The sequence below is a fragment of the Eubalaena glacialis genome, chromosome 4 (assembly GCF_028564815.1).
Source record: "Eubalaena glacialis isolate mEubGla1 chromosome 4, mEubGla1.1.hap2.+ XY, whole genome shotgun sequence".
Lineage (NCBI taxonomy): Eukaryota > Metazoa > Chordata > Mammalia > Artiodactyla > Balaenidae > Eubalaena > Eubalaena glacialis.
The window spans coordinates 157836837-157860098 of NC_083719.1; the positions used below are offsets into that span (position 1 = coordinate 157836837).

The 23262-nt window shown below is 38.9% G+C and overlaps 1 protein-coding gene across 1 annotated transcript in view; it reads right to left on the reverse strand.

Annotated features, from left to right (window-relative positions):
• UIMC1 (ubiquitin interaction motif containing 1) overlaps positions 1-23262 on the reverse strand; it is a 142737-nt gene that overhangs the window by 55551 nt on the left and 63924 nt on the right. The window contains exons 4-7 of the mRNA XM_061188509.1: positions 9074-9198; positions 8245-8350; positions 7206-7942; positions 750-814 (exon numbers count right to left, since the gene is read on the reverse strand). Of these exons, the coding sequence (XP_061044492.1) occupies positions 750-814; positions 7206-7942; positions 8245-8350; positions 9074-9198 (1033 nt within the window). The remainder of the gene's footprint in view (positions 1-749; positions 815-7205; positions 7943-8244; positions 8351-9073; positions 9199-23262) is intronic.

A 23262-nucleotide genomic window follows, 5' to 3' on the forward strand; every position in this document is an offset into this window, starting at 1 on the left:
CCTTGAGTAATCCTCAAAGGTCAACTACCAATAAAAGGGAAAAGTAATTGGAAGCCTGATCTAGTTAATAAGTGTAGTTTGTAACCAATCAACCTCTACATATTATTAAAGTGAGAAGATTTAAGAAGGTAACCCCATCAATCAAACCATCAAGAGTAACTGAGGAGGTAATACAAATACAACCATTTAAGGAAAGATGAGACAAAATCAGATTAAAAGTGGCATAGGACAGGGAGCGAGGGTGATACAGGTTCTGTGTGGCCTGAAAAATATAAAAGCTTCAAAGAGAATGTAAACCTTAAGAGCAGACTTAAAAGATGTGTATGGTTTAGATATGCAGATAAAATAAGCATAAGCAGAGGGAACAAAGGGAGAAAGGGGAGAAAGTACTAGAAGGACCATGAAGAAATCAGTCTAGAGCCTTCTTATTGGCATAGGAAGCTAGTATAGTTAGTTAAAAGAGTAGCAGGATGTAACCACTTTTCAGGAATAGTACAGATGGAATTTGTGCCAAGATGGTTGGATTAGACAAGTAAACCTCTAAGATCTCTTCCACCCTAATATTCTAGACTTCTATAAGATGCATATTTGAGAACTGGGAGATAATGATTTCTCCTAGGCTGTGTGTATAAAAGAGCCAAAAGGTCCCTGGGCAAGCTGTTCCTATACAGTGTCACTCATGTGGCTCATCTCTTTTATTCTGGTACTATCAGAGGAGAATTCAGACCCATAATGACATATAATTTTACCTCTGTGAGGCAGGTACAGAATTTCCTTCTTCAGAAGTTTCTTGGACAAACAGCCCTTGGGAAGACTGCAAAGAAATATGTAACATCCTAAATATATAGGCACAGATAAACTGGTTTCTCTTCCTTTTAAAAAAAAATTTAATTGTTCAACATTATCACTCAGCAATTAGTAATAAGAATAAAACATTTTACATAAGTCAGTGAGTTTAAAAGAACATATCCTGTGGAGTCAGAACACTGGAATTTAAATCATGGGTGAACCACCTGTTAACTTTGTAATCTTGGGTAAGTCACACCTGAATCTGCTTCCTCATCTTAAAATAGTATTAACAATTGCCTCACAGAGTGTTATTGTGAGAATTAAACAAGATAATATATATGATGTACTGTGTAAAATGCAAGACATATAAATATTAATTGGTGAGTCAAATGAATTATGATTTCAGAAAAGCAATTATGAAGCTTTTGTTGTGGAAGGAAGAGATATAGAGAAAAGTTCAGTTCTCAGTGGAAAGAAGTCTCTCTTGCACAACCAAGCCATAACATAGGCTATCCAAAAGAAAGGGTTATAAAGATTCCTTTTGCTAAAAATCTGCCACTATGGTTTTAATATGTGGCCACAAAGATATCTTTTAAGAAACATAACAAATAGGGACTGGCTAAGAAAAAAATTATTTTCTTTGATTAATAGTAGAGTTGGTGCAAATGTTAACTCATTAAATGTAGGTGCACAGCAGAGTGTGGAAAAAGTAGCTACTGCTGCCTTAGGGGTACTTCTGAGGAAGTGCCTGGGCTGTGAGGCTTCTTCCAATAGATGTAAAGCTACTGGCTGAAATTTTCAGGGTCTCCTAACAGGATATAAATAACCTAAACAAGTTAGGCACCTCTATACCACTCAGGTAAATGATGAAATATACTAAAAACAGGAATAGCCTAGATGAGCCTTCAGTCAAACGGAAGAATAAAGCTGTACAATGATTGGGAATGTAGTCATTATGAAAAATGAGGGCTGAACAAAACTGTCAAAAGGACTAAAATACAACAGAAATAAATACTTCACCTGACTGAACTCAGTGGTGACAAAACACTTTTATTTCTACCTCAAAAAAAAAAAAAAAGGTAAATACTGACACCTGGTGTCCGTTTAACAGAATTTTACCTTGTTAGAATGACTAGCCAACTAAGCCTTTGGCTTCAGAGGCAAACAAGGTACTAATTAATAAGTTATGAGATACCTCCACCTCTACCTCAGGCTAAACATATCTCTTCCTTTCCCAGTGTAATTTTTTGAAAAAATTATTTTACACCTATTATGTGCCAGACCTATGCTAATCACTTTACATGTATTATCTCCTTTAATCTTCACAAGAACCTTCTGAGGTAGAAGCTATTAAATTATTTTAGAAATAAGGAAAGTGAAACTTTGACAGGTTAAATAATCTTCCCAAAATCATAGAGCTGTTCAAAGTGGAGCCTGGACCTTTCTGACTCCAAAATCCATGCTCTAACCACTACAGTTATGTTGTTTAGTCAAATAGTTTTCTTCCTAACCATTTCAACATAGAATCCCAAGACTGTCTTCATTTCCATAAGTCATTTTTAACTCCTAAACTTATACCTCAATGGCAGTAATCTAAACACGGGTAAAGTAAGGTTCTTCCAGAATATGAAAATAACAGAGCAAAACAAGCAGACAAAATTTGATTAGAATATCCAAGTCTAATCAAGGTGAACAGAGAAGCATGACAGGAATGTAACTTTCACTAAGGAAGCTGTGGCCTAATCAAGACATTGCACTCTGCCTGAACAAATATGTTAATGGAAAGGGATAGTTTGCAACAAATCCAGAAAAGAAAAATCCAAAGACCCAGAATCAAGCAGTGTCTTCAACACCATGGTCTGGAAGTGAAAGTTAACAGACACATCATCTGATCACCACAGAAATGTCCTCTGCTGCAGGCACTAGTAGCTTATCAGGTCTTTCCAAAGACTAGTTCAATCACCCCTTAAAACTTCCACTTTCTGATTATTACTTCAGCCTTCCAGATTCCTTCATCTTAGAAAAAGGTATGATGGTGGGCTGGAGTCTTCTGGTTAATGAAAATGTCTCTCTTCCATAATAAATTAACAAACTGACATTTGGTATACATACCAGCTTGAAATTTGGTTAATCAAAGTCAGTTCTCACATTCCCACAGAAACTGGTCGTTTCTGAGAAAGAAATCCCAGTACCTGGACTGAAAAATTAAGGATCAGACCCTAAAAAGTAGTGACCACATCAATATACTAACCCTCCTCTCCCTGCTGTACAGCCATCAAGATGACCTCTCCATCTTCATTAACAACTTCCCTATAACTGCAGTGATGCCAGAAACCAGTTATCATCTGATCCAAACTGTTTAGTCTATGTGAAGTTTTTATAACCTAAGCAATTTGCCCCAGGGTGAATCTGAGTCCCTATTTCTGGGACTCTCTTGCTATCTCTATCAACCAAGGAGTCTCAAATGTGGGCAGTTCCAGCAAAGCCATAATCAATAGAAAATGTTTAACAAACACATAAACTCTTTCTACCCACAGTTCCTGAAAGCAAAAGACCAAGATAAGACAAGAAATTACAGTTGCAAGACTTTCATTATTTGCCTATAAAATTAGTTGATTTCTCTTTGTTTTGTTTTTTTTAAAGATGCTATTCTACATCGGCAAGGCTGCAGTGAACTAGGCATTCTCATACATTGCTGGAAGGAAAGAGTACAAATTTGAACAACCTTTCTTAAAAGCAATTTAGCAGTAAATAGCAGGTCTTTTTTTTTATGTTCCTAACTCGTTAACCCAGCATTTTTCTGGCTCCCTATCTCTAAAGACACTAATCTTAAATAAATAAAAGTTTTACTTAGAAAGATGTTTATCACAACTGAAATACCCAGCAATAGGAAAACGATTTAAATATTATCATAAACTTATAAGCCAAAATATTATAGTAATTAAAAATGAGATCTATAATTTTAACATTGCAAGAAAGTTTACATAATGTTAACTTAAAAATATAAAAATACAGTAATATGATATAAACCATACAAAAAATAGGTATAGAAAAAAAGATGAAGGAATACATCACTGGATGGTAGGATGGTTAGGACTGTGGATACTTTCAACTTTGTTCTTTACACTTTTTTGCATTTTTCAATAGTTCTAAGTGATTTCTAAAAATAATGTTAATGACTAAACTGAATATTTACTAGGTTGTCTACCTGGTCTCCTTTTACCGAGGACTGTTCCTCACCCCTCGCACTGCAGGACCAGCAGTGGGCTCACAGCCATTTGTACAATTTGGAACATACCGCCTTTGGGCCACAGACAACTGGGCTGGGGACGGCTACTAACTCTAAATGGGCCATAAGTCATTTCCTAGAAGTTTGAAGTTGGAACTGGGAAAGAATAAATCTCCTGTAACCTGTATTTACCTTTGGGAACTGTAGGATCAATATCTTTCACCTACCATGTGAAACAGAGCAGCAAAGGAAGCCAGCTTCCAGGGAGGAAAATGAAGCAGACACAATATAACTATGAGATACAGATGAATTTTCCAGACCTAGTGTCTTATCCAGGCTTGGTTTACCATTCTGTTTTAGAATTTATGAGGCACCCTATTTCCTTATGATGAAGTCCTCTTTTTAATTAAGCTAGCTTGATTTAGTTTGTTATAGCCAAACAGTACCAATTAATAATACCATGTGTAGTATTTGGTGGCCTGTTCATGAAGTTAGAGAACTTCAACCTAATAAGGCCAGCCACTAGGTTCTAACCACTTCCAGCCTATTCTAAAGGCACTGCTTTCAAACCTCAGAACCTGACACAAGTCTATGCTCTAGAACTCTGGCCCCTGGGATCTTTCAAGCTAATGACTTGAATTACAGTAAATCATTAAGTGTTCACTCTGTGGAGTTAATTTATTCTTTTAAGAGGAAGTATCTCTGAATCACAATGAATAAGCAAAATGTTACCATAAGCATAACCTAACTTTCCTTTGGAAAAGAGGCAAGTCACTAGAAGAACTGTTAAGAAAAATGCTTTCTCTTCCCACACAGCTATGTTTCTAGAATGTGAATGAAAAAGGTTGTTAGGGAAGAATAATTCCCATACATATTCTCAATGAATAACCTTCTGGTCCCTTAGAGAAAACTACCATTTACTGAGTGGCTATAATCTCCTAAGCATTATACTAGACATTTACATAATTCACTTTAATCATTAAAACTACTGAAATATATGAATTACTACTCCCATTTTACAGATGTTTACAGATGTTTTTAAACTGAGATTCAGAGGCTAAATGGCTTTCTCAAAGGCAGAGTCACTAAAACACTAAAGTCAAAATTCAAACTCCAAATCCATGCTCTCTACACAATGCTATGAAATTTCTCACAGCTACCACTTCTTGAACCCTTATCATAAAAGAGACAGAACAGGATAATAGCAAAACAAAACCAAAAACTCAAGAGTCCAATAACAGAAACAGTGACAAAAAATAGTAAAGTAATAAAACAGAATACTCTTGAAAATTATAGTTTATAAAGAATTCATAATTATATGATTGTTTTTATAATACTTAGAGAAAAATAGAAAAAATAGAATATAAGCTTACTCTATTACATATACAACCTATATATCTATATAATATTATCTAGGAATCTCAGAAAAAGACTTAAAAGGCAACCTAAATGTCCCCAAACAGGGAATTGTTTTCAGTAAATTACTGAAAATCACCACAAGCAAAATCAGAAACACACCGTTATGTGAGGGAAAAAATAAACTGGAAAACTATCTGCATTTCCTATCACAAAGGACCACCTCCCCTAATACATAAAGGGTGCCTACAAACCACTAAGAAAAAGACTATCGTAAAAGAAAAATGACCATAAGATCTAAACAGACAGAAGAGGAAATACAAATGGGTCTCAACTACACAGGAGAAAAGTGTAAATTAAGACTGCATTGTGGGACTTCCCTGGTGGAGCAGTGGTTAAGAATCCACCTGCCAATGCGGGGGACATGGGTTCGATCCCTCTGGGAAGATCCCACATGCCACGGAGCAACTAAGCCCATGCACCGCAACTACTGAGCCTGTACTCTAGAGCCCGCGAGCCACAACTACTGAGCCCGCGCGCCACAACTACTGAAGCCCGCGTGCTCTAGGGCCCACGTGCCGCAACTACTGAGCCCGTGCTCCTAGAGCCCGTGCTCCACAACATGAGAAGCCACCGCAGTGAGAAGCCCACGCACCACAACGAAGAGTAGCCCCCGCTCGCTGCAACTAGAGAAAGCCCGTGCGCAGCAATGAAGACCCAACACAGCCAAAAAAAAAGAGACTGCATTGTGATACTATGTTTCATGTCTCAGACTGGCAAAGATCAAGAAGTCCTGATAATACTGTACTGGTATGGGTATGGGGAAGCTGGTACTCATACAACCTCTACAGAAGGCAATTTAGGAACAGCTAACAAAATTGTAAATGTATATATACTTTGGTCCACCAATTACATCAACAAGAAGCTATCTTACAAAATCTCCCATGTAGATGAAACATCTTCTGCACAAGAGTAATAATCCTCTTTCAATTAAAAAAAGAAAAGAAAAAAAGAGTGATAATCACTGCAGTAGTGTTTGTAACTATTATTTTGGAAACGACCTAAATGTCCACCAATAGGGGCACTAGATAAACTCATCCATACATGACATATTACACATTCCCCTCACCCCCACCCAAAAAGAAGAAAATTTTTAGGTACTGTTATAGAATGATCTCATAGAGATAGTAAATGAAAAAAGCAATGTGCAGAATAATGTGGAATATGCTATCAGCTGTGTAAAAAGTGAGGAAAAGAATATGTATACACATTTGCTTGTACTACATGAAATATCTTGGAAGGATGCACTAGAAACTAGTAATAAATGTTGACTCCAGGGAGGGGAGCTGGTTGGCTGGGGATGGGGATAGGAGACAAACTTTTTATTTATATCTTTTTGAATTTTGAGCCAGTTGAACATTATTACCTATTCAAAAACTTAACTTTTTAGAAATACATATTTTAAAACAAAAAATAAATTTATGATATATCCATCTGATAGAATAATGTTTTCAAGTATACATAATAGGAAAAGATCTAAGATAAGCTATTAAATAGGGGAAAGGAACAAAGTTTACACAGAAGAGTCTTCATTTTGTTGAAAAATTAAAAAGAAAAAAATATTTTTATATGCACAGAAATAATAATGATTGCCTCTTAGTGCTGGGATTATGGGCAATTTTTTCTCCTTTACACTCTTCTGTACTTTCCTAATTTTCCGCAGTGAGCATATGCTACTTTAAAAATCAGGGGGGCAAAAACACAGAAAGAACAGATAGCTAAAATAATCCTTTGTTTAATCATCCTTAATTACAGCATCACTGACCCTTACCTGACCATGACTGGTTGTTGGTTCTTCCTCCAACAAAAGTTTCTCTTTCAAGCTTTTAATTGGGCTTTCTTGGAAATCCTTGGTTTTTGAGTGCCAGACAGATGCCCTAAACTCCTGCCTCTCCTCTTTGTCTTCATCTCCCATATCTTCTGAGATGCGTTCATTTTTTTCACTAGCCTGATCTCCTCGGCCACATTCATTCTGGATCAGAGAAGGAGGTCTAGGTAACACTGGCTCCCCAAACCCTTTTTTTTTTAAGAGCTGCCTCTGAGCCATTTTCAGGCTCTTTTGATAAACCTCCAACTGGCAGAGAATGACCTTGGTATATTGGTTAGGGTCTACTCCAGCAGGGCAGAATGGAATACCCCAGAAGTAGTGCACAGTGCCCCCAATGTCCTGGAGACCTTTGGCATCTGCTGGGGTAGGCAGACAGTGCCTAGATGTGTCCCCCCTACCCTGGGCAGCTTTGTGAAAAGCACAACCCCTCCCAGTACTTTCCTGTGGCTTCCCACACTGTGTGCGCTCAGCCAAGTGGCCAGTACATCTGTCAAAACATTTAACGTTCTCATTCTCAAACACTGGCTGGCTTGACTGGTCCCAGCTTCCTGAGCTGCCAGAGACCGGCTCCTCTTCAGTGTTTTCAGTGCGGTCCCAAGGCTCCTCTCTTTCCTCAGACTCGTTTCCCTGACTGATATGTGAGCCTTTAAACAGTGATGGAGGTACCAGCTGCCATATGCCTGTAGGTATTTGAGAAAAAGTAGGGCTAAGGACAAACCATTTTTTATTAAGAGGGCTTGGTAAGTTATCAAGAATTACATAATGTGGGTAAAAAAAGGCTCTTCTTTGGGTTTAACCAAAAGTTGGCTTTTCCTTGGAGATAAAAGTATGCTGGATATTAGTGAGATCTCAACTACTTTCTGATTTAACCTCTTTAATACCACCAAAGGGATTCTGGACATTTCTCTATATCTACTCTCAGCATGATATCCCTGTGATATGGTTATACTTGATGAGAAGGAGCCAGAACAGGGAGACATGCCTTCAGTGGTCCCAGAGTCTGTGGTTTTCTCTTGGTGGGACTGTGAAGATGGTCCAGCGGCCAGAGGTCGAGATCTGGTAGCAGAAGCATCAGAAGGCCGGCAACTCTGAAACAAGTGATCCCACACCAGACCAGGTTTATTATTAAGATAGCTATACAGGAAGGGTCACAGGAAAGGACAAAAAGGGGAGTCCACCATCCCTAAGAGATTCTCCTCTCCAAAACGTAGATGCTCAATTCAAATGAATTCTACAACATGTACTGCATGCCTGCTATGTGCAAAGTGCTATACTAGATCACTATACTAAACCCTTTTCTAATATAGAGAGGTGAATGGCATAAAGGATGGCTCACGACCTGCCACTGGCAAATATCTTTCACATTTAAAATAATTTCAATTACACATATTCAAATCACAATATTATTTGAAAAATTTTAAGACTGCTCGTTTTTTCTCTCCATAACCCACCTCTGGTTCTCATTCCCTTTGCTCTCCCCACAAAACAGGGGAAGTAAAGCACCTTATCTTGCTCCCTTTTGGTTTCTTGACACTCAATAACTCTTTTCAGAAGCTGCCAACTACTACGGTTCTCTTAAGCCATGGACTGAAAATCTGTGAGGTGGAAAACTTTCATACAGAATTAACAAAACACTTCAAATTGAGTTCATCAACAATTCAACACAGACTTAAAAATTATTATGGGAAATATCTGTTACTTGAAAACCATATGAACTACTATAACTGGTTCCTAATGCAGCCATAACACTGCAGAAATAAAAAACTACTGCTGATCAATCCTCACAAACTTTTTCAACATAGCATATTTACATTCAGGCTTTCAGCAATGGCTTTCCTCAAGAGCTCCTCTTCTTCCTCCTCTTGGCTGTTCACCTCCCTAGCTTCCTGTTCACTCATTTTGACAGCCAGAGCAAACTGTTCTTCTTCTGTCATTTCTGTAAGAAGATCGGGAAAAGAGAGAGAGGAACACCACAAACATTGAATCAGCACGTAGACAAGAAACAGAATTATTAAACTTTTCAAGCAAAGACACTACAGACCATTTAGTACAATTTTATAATTTTACAAATGAGGAAAGCCCCAAAAGGTAAGGTGCTGGCAAAGATCAGTAGCAGCAGTTACAAGAATCCTGGGTTAACTAGACTGTGAACTCCTATGAAGGCAGAGTTTCTGCCTATTTTTGTTCACTGTTGTATCTCCAGCACAAGAAAAGAGTACCCGGCACCTGGTAGATACTCAATAAATATCTGGTGAATGAATAAATAAGAGGAACTAACTTCCACTCCAGGGCTTTTTGTTACATATCACTTTATACATATTTGCTTCAAGCTCAACATTTAACCAGAATAATTTTACTCTTCAGAATCCTCTGATTTACCCAGTAGAAAAGAACATTTCTAATGACCAGAATGACATCTCCAAACACCATTTCCCATTAAAAGCAATTGGGTTACCTCGGAGAGAAATAGTTGATTCCAAGTCTGCAGCATGAAATGTAGAAGATGAACTAGAATATCTATCATATCTGTGAGCAATGAATCTATCCGATATAACTAGGGTCGTATCAAAAGAACTTACGAGCCAACTTAAAAAGGTTCTCAATGGCCAAAAATGGGACCACTGGAACATCAATAAGGATAATGAATGCAATGAATTAAAACACACTAAATATGTTTAAATCTATGAGTTCACATAATAGTACTTAAAAAAAAAACACAACTAACTGGTCACTGTTGAAGAATATTAGTGAATCAACTATTCTGAAAACTGGTAAATAAAAGGATAGAGAATCAAGCTTTTGTTCTACTCTTCCAACACAAGCTATACTACTGGGTAACCAACCAGATGAAGAGAAGTTTCTCTTTAAAGAAGTATTCCAGCTAATAAATATAATAGAAATGATAGAATTAGAATATTGCCATTTTAGAGTCTGTCATACAGAGTGAAGTAAGCCAGAAAGAGAAAAACAAATATCGTATATTAACGCATGTATGTGCAATCTATAAAAACGGTACAGATGAACCTATTTGCAGGGCAGGAATAGAGATGTAGATGTAGAGAATGGACATGTGGACACGGGGGGTAGGAGACAGGGGAACGAATTGAGAGTTTAGGTTTGACATAAATACACTACCATGTGTAAAATACATAGCTAGTGGGAACCTGCTGTATAGCACAGGGAGCTCAGCTCGGTGCTCTGTGACAACCTAGATGGGTGGGGTGGGGGGTGGGGGTGGGAGGGAGGTCCAAGGGGGAGGGGATATATGTATACATATAGCTGATTCACTTCATTGTACAGCAGAAACTAACACAACATTATAAAGCAATTTTACTCCAATATAAAAAAAATAAGAATATTGCCATTTTGTATAATCCCTGTGGAGAGGATTTTGGCAATATCTAACAAACTATATATGAAACAGCAATCCCAATTCTAGCAACTTACTCTAATGATATATTTCCAATTTTTTAAAAAAGTAAATATGCACTATATTTTTCATTGCAACATTGTTTGAATTTGCAAAACACTAGAGTCCACATAATGACTACACTAGGACATCGCTTGAATAAACTCTGGTATACATACATAAAACTGTAAAGAAGAATAAGGAAGGTATCTATGGTCTGGGAACAGAATGATTTCAAAGATACGGTATTAAGTTAAAAAAAAAAAAACACAAAAGAGTATACAGTATGCCACTTTTTGCAAAGACTGACACAAGAAGGAAAAATTAGAAACTAATGCAAGTGGTTATATACAGGTAGTTGGGCAAAAAGTGGAAGGGGTAAGGGAGGGAGTGACATTTCTTTGCATATACCTTTTTGTATATCCTTGATTCAATCAGGTAAAGGTTAAACCTATTTTTAAAAAGTAAAATAAAATCAGTAAGGATGAGGGATCCCTAAAATTGAATCTCAACATACAAAATGCACCCAAATGAATCGGAAGTGACCTTAATGAGAATGAAAACATAACATATCAAAATCTGTGGAAGGTACCTAACACAATGTTTACAGGGAAATGTATAGCTTTACATGATCATATTAGAAAAGAAGAAAAGTTTAAAATCAGAGATCCAAGCTTTCCTCTTTAAAAAGCCAAAAAATGAAGAGTGAAATTCACCCAGAGTAAGAAAAAAGAAAGAAATATAAAGAGCAGAAATCAATGAAATAGAAGATAACGTACAATAAAGAAAAAAAAGGGACTTCCCTGGTGGCACAGTGATTAAGAATCCACCTGACAATGCAGGGGACACCAGTACAATCCCTGGGCTGGGAAGATTCCACATGCCACGGAGCAACTAAGCCCGTGCACCACAACCACCGAGACTGCGCTCTAGAGCCCACAAGCTGCAACTACTGAGCCCGCACACCACAACTACTGAGCCCCCACGCTGCAACTACTGAAGCCCGTGCGCCTAGAGCCCGTGCTCCGCAACAAGAGAAGCCACCACAATGAGTAGCCCGCGCACCACAATGAAGAGTAGCCCCTGCTCACCCCAACTAGAGAAAGCTCGGGCGCAGCAAGGAAGACCCAATGCAGCCAAAAATAAATTAAAAAAAAAAAAGAAAAAAAATTTAGGGATTTCCCTGGCAGTGCAGTGGTTAAGATTCCACCTGCCAATGCAGAGGACACGGGTTCAAGCCCTGCTCCGGGAAGATCCCACATGCCGCGGAGCACTGAAACCCGTGCGCCACAGCTACTAAGCCTGTGCTCGAGAGCACACGAGCCACAACTACTGAACCCGCTCACCACAACTACTGAAGCCCGCATGCCTAGAGCCCATGCTCTGCAACGAGAAGCCACCGCAATGAGATGCCCGCACACCACAGTGAAGAGTAGCCCCCGCTCACCACAACTAGACAAAGCCCGCACACAAAAAAGAAGACCCAATGCAGCCAAAATTAAGTAAATAAATAAATAAATTTATTTAAAAAAAAAAAAACAGCTTCAGGTTAAAAAAAAAAGAAATTAATACCAAAAATTGATTCCATGAAAAGGTCAATAAAATTTATAAAACTCTAATTAAACTGATGGAGAAAAAGAAAACATGTAAGTTAACAACACAGGAATAAAAGAGGGGATGTACCACTACAGATACTACACTTATGAAAAGAATAATAAGGGAATACTGTGGACAATTTTATGCCAATAAATTTGACAAACTGGATCATTCATTCTCAATAGGCATGATATCATCCCCAAGTGGACAAAAACTGGTTCTTGGAAGTCCAAAAAAATCTTACTCTCTTTACATATAAAAAATGGATATATAAGTCAGTACATAAACAGGATATATAGCATTATCTGTGGTATTAAAATTTCATGGGGACAGTGGTGGCTAGGAAAACAAAGTCTAAAAAGGATCCTTCAGGGAACAGTAATGAAAAAAGGACTGAGAAACACTGACTTAACTGAAACAAACAAAACAAAAAATCACTGAAAAACATAAATTATGAAAACTGACACAAGAAGAAACAGAAAATCTGAATAGCCTTACATCTATTAAACAATTTGAATTTCCAATTAAAAACCCCTCCATAAAGAAAATCCAAGGCCATCTGACATTCATCACTGGTGAATTCTAACTAAGAATAAAGAAAAAAATAATAGCAACATAATTCAGAAAGTAAGATATCAAGTCTCCCCAACTTGATTTATAGATTCAACACAATCCCAATAAAAATCCCAACAAGCTCATTTAATGGAACATAATAGAAAATTCAGAAATAGATCCACAAATCAACTTTTCAATTGATTTTCATCAACAATCCTTTTCAGCAAATGGTACTAGAACTGGTAATCCATAAGGAAAAAAAATGAACCTTAACTCTTATCTCATACTATACACAAAAAATTAACTCAAAATGGAATATATATCTAAATGTAAAAGCTAAAACTATAAAAGTCCTAGAAGAAAACATAGGTGAAAAACCTTTGTAACTGTGGGGTAGTCAAGTATTTCTTAGACAAGACCCAGAGAGAAAAAAAAAATTTTTTTTTAAAGGACCTGGGACTTCCCTGGTGGTGCAGTGGTAAGAATCCGCCTGCTGATGCAGGTGACATGAGTTGGAGCCCTGGTCCAGGAAGATCCCACATGCCACAGAGCAACTAAGCCTGTGTGCCACAACTACTGAGCCTGCGCTCTAGAGCCCACGAGCCACAACTACTGAAACCCATGCGCCTAGAGCCCGTGCTCCGCAACAAGAGAAGCCACCACAATGAGAAGCCTGCACACCGCAACAAAGAGTAGCCCCCACTTGCCACAACCAGAGAAAAGCCCACACAGCAACGAAGACCCAACACAGCCAAAAATAAATAAATAAAATTAAATAAATATATTTTTTTTAAAAAGGACACTCTTACTCACTAGTTACTATCTCTTATTTTTTATATAACCATGATCTGAGACTAAAGTCCAATAAACATCACTGCTGACTAGGACACATTTTACCTGACCTCTCTACTGTAATAAGAACCCAACCATTAGAAGAAAGGGAGAAACAAACTGGAATACCACCCAGGAGGCATGCTCCTTAAAGGAAAATGTCAGCAGATGTCAACCTTACACTCTCTAACTGAACTGGCTTGACTCAGCTTATCAAATGATTCTGCTGATTCTAAACACAAAGTACTACACAATTTGTGTGAAGCTGATTATGCTGGTCATAATTTATGATGATTAACATCTCCCAACATTCAGGTTAGCCTCCCACTGAGATGTGCAAACAGGCTGTTAACAATCCAAACAATCCAGAACACAAAACTAGATAGAGAGAACCTGAATAATTTGCAGTTGTTCAAAATGGCTGAAAGAGAACATTTCATGAAACAACAACAACAAAAGATAAATTATTTTCCTGCCCTAATCTTTTCCTAAGAACTTCCTTTTCCAAAACAGATACAGCTCTGCAACTATGGTAAAGCTGATATATCTATATATGGCCAGTTACAATGTAAATTTATAAAACACTTTTGAAATAATCAAGGCACTGTGTCATAACCCGTACAGATGTGCTTTCTTAAACAAAGTGACACCACTTCTGGGAATTTATCCTGAACAATCACTGAAAAGAAGAAAAGTGTTACACAAAAAGATGTTCATTACCCTATAACCTATAAGATGACTTACTTAGATACCTAAAGACAAGGCCATGGTTAAGTACACTGTGGCATGTTAACTCAAGAAACTCAGATGTTGTTATCAAAATACTAATCATGAAGACATATAAAAATGATAAAGTCTGGTGGGGCAGAGTCAAGATGGCGTACTAGGAGGCAGCATAATTCACATCTCCTCACAACTAGGGCACCTACCTGGCACCCGTGCGGGACCACAGACACCTAAGGCGACAGGAGGAAACCCCAGTGATCGGGTAGGACGTGAGGCTTGGGGGAGTGAAGGGGGAGGAGAAGTGGAGGCCAGACAGGAATGGCGCCCCTGAGGGGCAGCTGGGGGAGGGGAAGGGATAAACTGGGAAACCATTGGGAGGGCAGAGGATCAAAAGGGAGCGTGGCCAGGTTTCCCCTGCGCACTTGGACCCCCCAGGAATCTGTTGAGATCCCGGGCCTGATCCTCTGCCCACCTAGGTCCCCTCCAGCCGGGTGGGTCCTGAGGGAGTGGGAAGGAGGTAAGAGGGAGCAAAAGTAAAGGCCGGACCTCCGGGACGGCACCCCAAGGGGTGGCTGGGGGAGGGAAGGAGTTCCTACACCCAGCAGGACCCACCCACGGTTAGGAGGTGAGGGGTAACAGGGGAGACCCTGGGGGAGACAGTGGGGGAGGGGCATGAAGGAACGGAAGGGAACCAGGCCAGTGCTTTCCCTGTCCACTTCGGCACAGGAAGCCTGTTGGGCTCCCAGGCCTAATCCTCTGCCCTCGGAGCCTCCCTTCTGCTGGGCAGAGCCCAAACCCCACCCTTACACCGCTGCCCAGGGCCCTACCTCTAGACTCGGAGACTCCCTCCAAAGAGCTGGGCCTAAACCCCACTCACACACCCTCACTCAGGGCCCTACCTCCAAACTCCGGAGCCCCACACTCCAGAGGCCCTCCTCTCAAGGTGCTGCCTCTCCTCTTCTGTGCAGATCCTAAGCAGAGGCCCCGACCCACACCTAAATGTAGCCCCATCTAGGCCCCGCCCCACGCTCAAACATCACCCCCCACCCGCCTAGGACCCACCCCACCCTAAACCCTGCCCCCACCTAAGTTCCACCCCCTACCTAAACTCCGTCCCCATAGCCTAGGCTTTTTCCCCCCCCCTTTCTTTTTCTTTTCTTTATTCCTCTCTTACGTTGAGATTCTGTTTTACCTTGCTGATCCATTGTTGACTCTTATATTTTTATTTTTCCTAATAAATCTTTTATTTTTCTAACTTTTATTCTTTATACTTCGCTAGTGATCTGTCCTTTTGGCTCGCTGCCCCACCCCCCCTTTTTCTTTTCTTTTTTTTGCTGTGGTTTTATTTCATCTTGTTGCAGTTGTTTCAATTATAGTTTTATTTTTCCTAATATATTTTTTATCTTTCTGATTTTATTTTGTTTTTTACTCTTTGATATTGTACTGCTCCTTTTGTTTCTTTCTTTCTTCCTTTTTTTTTTCTTTTTTTATTGCACCACGAAGCTTGCAGTATCTTGGTTCCCAGGCTGGAGGTCGGGCACAAGCTCCTATGGTGTGAGCTCCGAGTGCAAACCACTGGACTAACAGAGAACCTCAGACCCCAAGGAATATCAATCCGAGTGATGCCTCCCAGAGTTCCTCATCTCAGCACCAAGACCCAGCTCTATCAAACTGCCTGCAAACTCCAGTGCTGGACGTCTCAGGCCAAACAACCAGTAAGACAGGAATACAGCACCACCCATCAAAAAAGAAATAAAAAAAGAAACGACAAAAAAAATATGTTACAGACGAAGGAGCAAGGTAAAAACCTACAAGACCAAATAAATGGAGATGAAATAGGCAACCTACCTGAAAAAGAATTCAGAGTAATGATAGTAAAGATGATCCAAAATCTCAGAAACAGAATGGAGAAAATACAAGAAACATTTAACAAGGACCTAGAAGAACTAAAGAGCAAACAAACAGAGATGAACAACACAATTACTGAAATTAAAAATACTCTAGAAGGAATCAATAACAGAATAACTGAGGCAGAAGAACGGATAAGTGAGCTAGAAGATAAAATGGTGGAAATAACTGCCAGGGAGCAGAATAAAGGAAAAAGAATGAAAATAATTGAGGACAGTTTCAGAGACCTCTGGGACAACATTAAACACACCAACATTCGAATTATAGGGGTCCCAGAAGAAGAAGAGAAAAAGAAAGGATCTGAGAAAGTATTTGAAGAGAGTATAGTCAAAAACTTCTCTAACATGGGAAAGGAAATAGTCAATCAAGTCCAGGAAGCACAGAGAGTACCATACAGGATAAATCTAAAGAGAAGCATGCTAAGACATATTAATTAAACTATCAAAAATTAGTTAAAAAGAAAAACTATTAAAAGCAGCAAGGGAAAAGCAACAAGTAACATACAACTGAATCCCCATAAAGTTAACAGCTGATTTTTCAGCAGAAACTCTGCAAGCCAGAAGGGAGTGGGAGGACATATTTAAAGTGATGAAAAGGAAAAACCTACAACCAAGACTACTCTACCCAGCAAGGATCTCATTCAGATTTGATGGAGAAATTAAAACCTTTACAGATAAGCAAAAGTTAAGAGAATTCAGCACCACCAAACCAGCTTTACAACAAATGCTAAAGGAACTTCTCTAGGCAGGTAATACAAGAGAAAGAAAAGACCTACAGAAACAAACCCAAAACAATTACAAAAATGGTAACAGAACAGGAACATATATATCGATAATTACCTTAAATGTAAATGGCTTAAATGCTCCAACCAAAAGACATAGACTGGCTGAATGGCTACAAAAACAAGACCAGTACATATGCTGTCTACAAGAGACCCAATTCAGACCTAGGGACACATACAGACTGCAAGTGAGGGGATGGAAAAAGATATTCCATGCAAATGGAAATCAAAAGAAAGCTGGAGTAGCAATTCTCATATCAGACAAAATAGATTTTAAAATATAGACTATTAGAAGAGACAAAGAAAAACACTACATAATGATCAAGGGATCAATCCAAGAAGAAGATATAACAACTGTAAATATTTATACACCCAACATACGAGCACCTCAATACCTAAGGCAAATGCTGACAGCCATAAAGGGGAAATCGACTAACACAATAATAGTAATGGACTGTAACACCCCACTTTCACCAATGGACAGATCATCCAAAAATGAAAATAAATAAGGAAACACAAGCTTTAAATGACAGATTAAACAAGATGAACTAGGGCTTCCCTGGTGGCGCAGTGGTTAAGAATCTGCCTGCCAATGCAGGGGACACGGGTTCAAGCCCTGGTCTGGGAAGATCCCACATGCCATGGAGCAACTAAGCCCGTGTGCCACAACTACTGAGCCTGTGCTCCAGGGCCCGCGCGCCACAACTCCTGAAGCCCAGGCGTCTAGACCCCATGCTCTGCAACAAGAGAAGCCACCGCAATGAGAAGCCCGGGCACCGCAATGAAGAGTAGCCCCCCCCTCACCGCAACTAGAGAAAGCCCACGCACAGAAACAAAGACCCAATGCAGCCAAAAATAAATTTAAAAATTTAAATAATTTTAAAAATTTAAATAAATTTTAAAAATATATATACTAAAAAAAAAAGCAAGATGAACTTAATTGATATTTATAGGACGTTCCATCCAAAAACAACAGAATACACTTTATTCCCAACTGCTCATGGAACATTCTCCAGGATAGATCATATCTTGGGTCACAAATCAAGCCTTGGCAAATTTAAGAAAATTGAAATCGTATGAAGTATCTTTTCCAACTACAATGCTATGAGACTAGATATCAATTACATGAAAAAATCTGTAAAAAATACAAACACACGGAGGCTAAACAATATGCTATTAAATAACCAATAGATCACTGAAAAAATCAAAGAGGAAATCAAAAAATACCTAGAAACAAATGACAATGAAAACATGACGACACAAAACCTATGGGATGCAGCAAAAGCAGTTCTAAGAGGGAAGTTTATAGCAATACAATCCTACCTCAAGAAACAAGAAAAATCTCAAATAAACAACCTAATCCTATACCTAAAGCAATTAGAGAAAGAAGAACAAAAAAAAACCCCGAAGTTAGCAGAAGGAAAGAAATCATAAAGATCAGATCAGAAAGAAATTAAAAAGAAATGAAGGAAACAATTGCAAAGATCAATAAAACTAAAAGCTAGTTCTTTGAGAAGATGAACAACATTGATAAACCATTAGCCAGACTCATCAAGAAAAAAGGGAGAAGACTCACATCAACAGAATTAGAAATGAAAAAGGAGAAGTAACAACTGACACAGCAGAAATACAAAGGATCATGAGAGACTACTACAAGCAACTCTATGCCAATAACATGGACAACCTGGAAGAAATGGACAAATTCTTAGAAAAGCACAACCTTCCGAGACTGAACCAAGAAGAAATAGAAAATAACAGACCAATCACAAGCACTGAAATCGAAACTGTGATTAAAAATCTTCCAACAAACAAAAGCCCAGGACCAGATGGCTTCACAGGCCAATTCTACCAAACATTTAGAGAAGAGCTAACACCTATTCTTCTCAAACTCTTCCAAAATACAGCAGAGGGAGGAACACTCCCAAACTCATTCTATAAGGCCACCATCACCCTGATACCAAAACAAGACAAAGATGTCACAAAAAAAGAAAACTACAGCCCAATATCTCTGATGAACACAGATGCAAAACTCCTCAACAAAATACTAGCAAACAGAATCCAACAGCACATTAAAAGGATCATACACCATGACCAAGTGGGGTTTACCCCAGGAATGCAAGGATTCTTCAATGTATGCAAATCAATCAATGTGATAAACCATATTAACAAATTCAAGGAGAAAACCTGTATGATCATCTCAAGAGATGCAGAAAAAGCTTTTGACAAAATTCAACACCCATTTATGATAAAAACTCTCCAGAAAGTGGGCAGAGAGGGAACCTACCTCAACATAATGAAGGCCATATATGACAAACCCACAGCCAACATTGTTCTCAATGGTGAAAAACTGAAACCATTTCCTCTAAGATCAGGAACAAGACAAGGTTGCCCACTCTCACCACTATTATTCAACATAGTTTTGGAAGTTTTAGTCACAGCAATCAGAGAAGAAAAAGAAATAAAAGGAATCCAAATCAGAAAAGAAGAAGTAAAACTGTCACTGTTTGCAGATGACATACTATACATAAAGAATCCTGAAGATGCTACCAGAAAACTACTAGAGCTAATCAATGAATTCGGTAAAGTAGCAGGATACAAAATTAATGCACAGAAATCTCTTGCATTCCTATACACTAATGATGAAAAATCTGAAAGAGAAATTAAGGAAACACTCCCATTTACCACTGCAACAAAAAGAAAAAAATACCTAGGAATAAACCTACCTAAGGAGACAAAAGACCTGTATGAAGAAAACTATAAGACACTGATGAAAGAAATTAAAAATGATTCAAACAGATGGCAGAGATATACTATGTTCTTGGATTGGAAGAATCAACATTGTGAAAATGACTATACTACCCAAAGCAATCTACAGATTCAATGCAATCCCTATCAAACTATCAATGCCATTTTTCACAGAACTAGAACAAAAAATTGCACAATTTGTATGGAAACACAAAAGACCCCGAATAGCCAAAGCAGTCCTGAGAAAGAAAAACGGAGCTGGAAGAATCAGACTCCCTGACTTCAGACTATACTACAAAGCTACAGTAATCAAGACAGTAGGGTACTGGCACAAAAACAGAAATATAGATCAATGGAACAGGATAGAAAGTCCAGAGATAAACCCACGCACATATGGTCACCTTATCTTTAATAAAGGAGGCAAGAATATACAATGGAGAAAAGACACCCTCTTCAATAAGTGGTGCTGGGAAAACTGCACAGCTACGTGTAAACGAATGAAATTAGAACACTTCCTAACACCATACACAAAAATAAACTCAAAATGGATTAAAGACTTAAATGTAAGGCCAGACAGTATAAAACTCTTAGAGGAAAACATAGGAGAAACACTCTTTGACATATATGACAGCAAGATCCTTTTTGATCCACCTCCTAGAGAAATGGAAATAAAAACAAAAATAAACAAATGGGACCTAATGAAACTTAAAAGCTTTTGCACAGCAAAGGAAACCATAAGCAAGACCAAAAGACAACCCTCAGAATGGGAGAAAATATTTGCAAATGAAGCAACTGACAAAGGGTTAATCTCCAAAATTTACAAGCAGCTCATGCAGCTCAATAACAAAAAAACAAACAACCCAGTCCAAAAATGGGCAGAAGACCTACACAGACATTTCTCCAAAGAAGAGATACAGATTGCCAACAGACACATGAAAGAATGCTCAACATCATTAATCATTAGAGAAATGCAAATCAAAACTACAATGAGATATCATCTCACACCGGTCAGAATGGCCATCATCAAAAAATCTAGAAACAATAAATGCTGGAGAGGGTGTGGAGAAAAGGGAACCCTCTTGCACTGTTGGTGGGAATGTAAATTGATACAGCCACTATGGAGAACAGTATGGAGGTTCCTTAAAAAACTAAAAATAGAACTACCATATGACCCAGCAATCCCACTACTGGGCATATACCCTGAGAAAACCATAATTCAAAAAGAGTCATGTACCAAAATGTTCATTGCAGCTCTATTTACAATAGCCAGGACATGGAAGCAACCTAAGTGTCCATCATCGGATGAATGGATAAAGAAGATGTGGCACATATATACAATGGAATATTACTCAGCCATAAAAAGAAATGAAATGGAGTTATTTGTAGTGAGGTGGATGGAGTTAGAGTCTGTCATACAGAGTGAAGTCAGAAAGAAAAAAACAAATACAGTATGCTAACACATATATATGGAATCTAAGGAAGAAAAAAAAAAAAAAAGGTCATGAAGAACCTAGTGGCAAGACTGGAATAAAGACACAGACCTACTAGAGAATGGACTTGAGGATATGGGGAGGGGGAAGGGTAAGCTGGGACAAAGTGAGAGAGTGGCATGGACATATATACACTACCAAACGTAAAATAGATAGCTAGTGGGAAGCAGCCGCATAGCACAGGGAGATCAGCTCGGTGCTTTGTGACCACCTAGAAGGGTGGGATAGGGAGGGTGGGAGGGAGGGAGATGCAAGAGGGAAGAGATATGGGAACATATGTATATGTATAAGTGATTCACTTTGTTATAAAGCATAAACTAACACACCATTGTAAAGCAATTATACTCCAATAAAGATGTTAAAAAAAAAATGTTACTGAAAAAAATTACTTCATTGCTAAAAAGTACTAACCAGCATCTGAACCTTCAAAAAGTTTTAATCTTTTTGATCGTGGAGGGGTTGAAATATTGCAAGAATTACCAAAATGTGACACAGAGGCATGAAGTGAGCAAGTGCTGTTGGAAAAATGGCACCCAGCAGACTTGACACCGGGTTGTCACAAACCCTCAATTTGTGTTAAAAAAAAAAAATAATTATCTACAAACCTCAATAAAGTGAAGCAAAATTAAACAAGGCATGCCTGTAATCACTTTGAATGTCAATGGATTAAATGTATCAATTAAAAGACAAAGACTAGATCAAAAAATAAGACTCAACTATATGTTGTCTACAAGAAACCCACTTTAAGGACTTCCCTGGCAGTCCAGTGGTTAAGACTCTGTGCTCCCAATGCAGGGGGCACAGGTTCGATCCCTGGTTGGGGAACTAAGATCCTACACGCCACATGGCGCAGCCAAAAAAAAAAAAAATTGAGAAAATTGATAAAGACAAATGTTGATTCTTCGGAAAAATTAATAAAGCTAATATGTTTAAAAAAAAAAGAAAGAAGGAAAGAAAGAAACACTATTTATTTATTTATTTTTTATTTATTTGGCTGCCTCAGGTCTTTAGTTGTGGCACGCAGGATCTTCATTGTGGCACGTGGGATCTTTCACTGTGGAACTTGGGCTCTTCGTTGCAGTGCACAGGCTTCTCTGGTTGTGGCGTGCGGACTCCAGAACGTGTGGGCTTAGTTGCCCCGCGGCATGTGGGATCCTAGCTCCCCAACCAGGGCTCGAACCCATGTCCCCTGCATTGGAAGACGGATTCTTAACCACTGGACCACCAGGGAAGTCCCAGAAACCCACTTTAAATATAAAGAGAAATATAGATTAAAAGTAAATGGATGGGGCTTCCTTGGTGGCGCAGTGGTTAAGAATCCACCTGCCAATGCAGGGGACATGGATTCAAGCCCTGGTCCAGGAAGATCCCACATGCCGCGGGGCAACTAAGCCTGTGCGCCACAACTACTGAACCTGCCCTCTAGAGCCCACGAGCCACAACTACTGAGCCAGCGTGCCACAACTACTGAAGCCCACATGCCTGGAGCCCGGGCTCTGCAACCAGAGAAGCCACCGCAATGAGAAGACTGCACACTGCAACAAACAGTAGCCCCCGCTCGCCACAACTAGAGAAAGCCCATGCAAAGCAACGAAGACCCAACACAACCAAAAAAAAAAAAAGTAAATGGATGCGGATTTCCCTGGTGGTCCAGTGGCTAAGACTCCATGCTCCCAATGCAGGGGGCAAGGGTTTGATCCCTGGTCAGGGAACTAGATCCCACATGCCTCAACTGAAGATTCCACATGCTGCAACTAAAAGATCCCGTGTGCCGCAACTAAGACCCGACGCGCCCAAATAAATAAATAAATAAATAAAATTTTAAAAAGTAAATGGATGGAAAAATATACCATGCTAACACTAATCAAAAGAAAGCAAGAGTAACTCTATTAGTTTCAGACAGAGCAGACTTCTAAGCAAGAAAAGTTATCAGGAATAAAGAAAGGCATTACATAATAA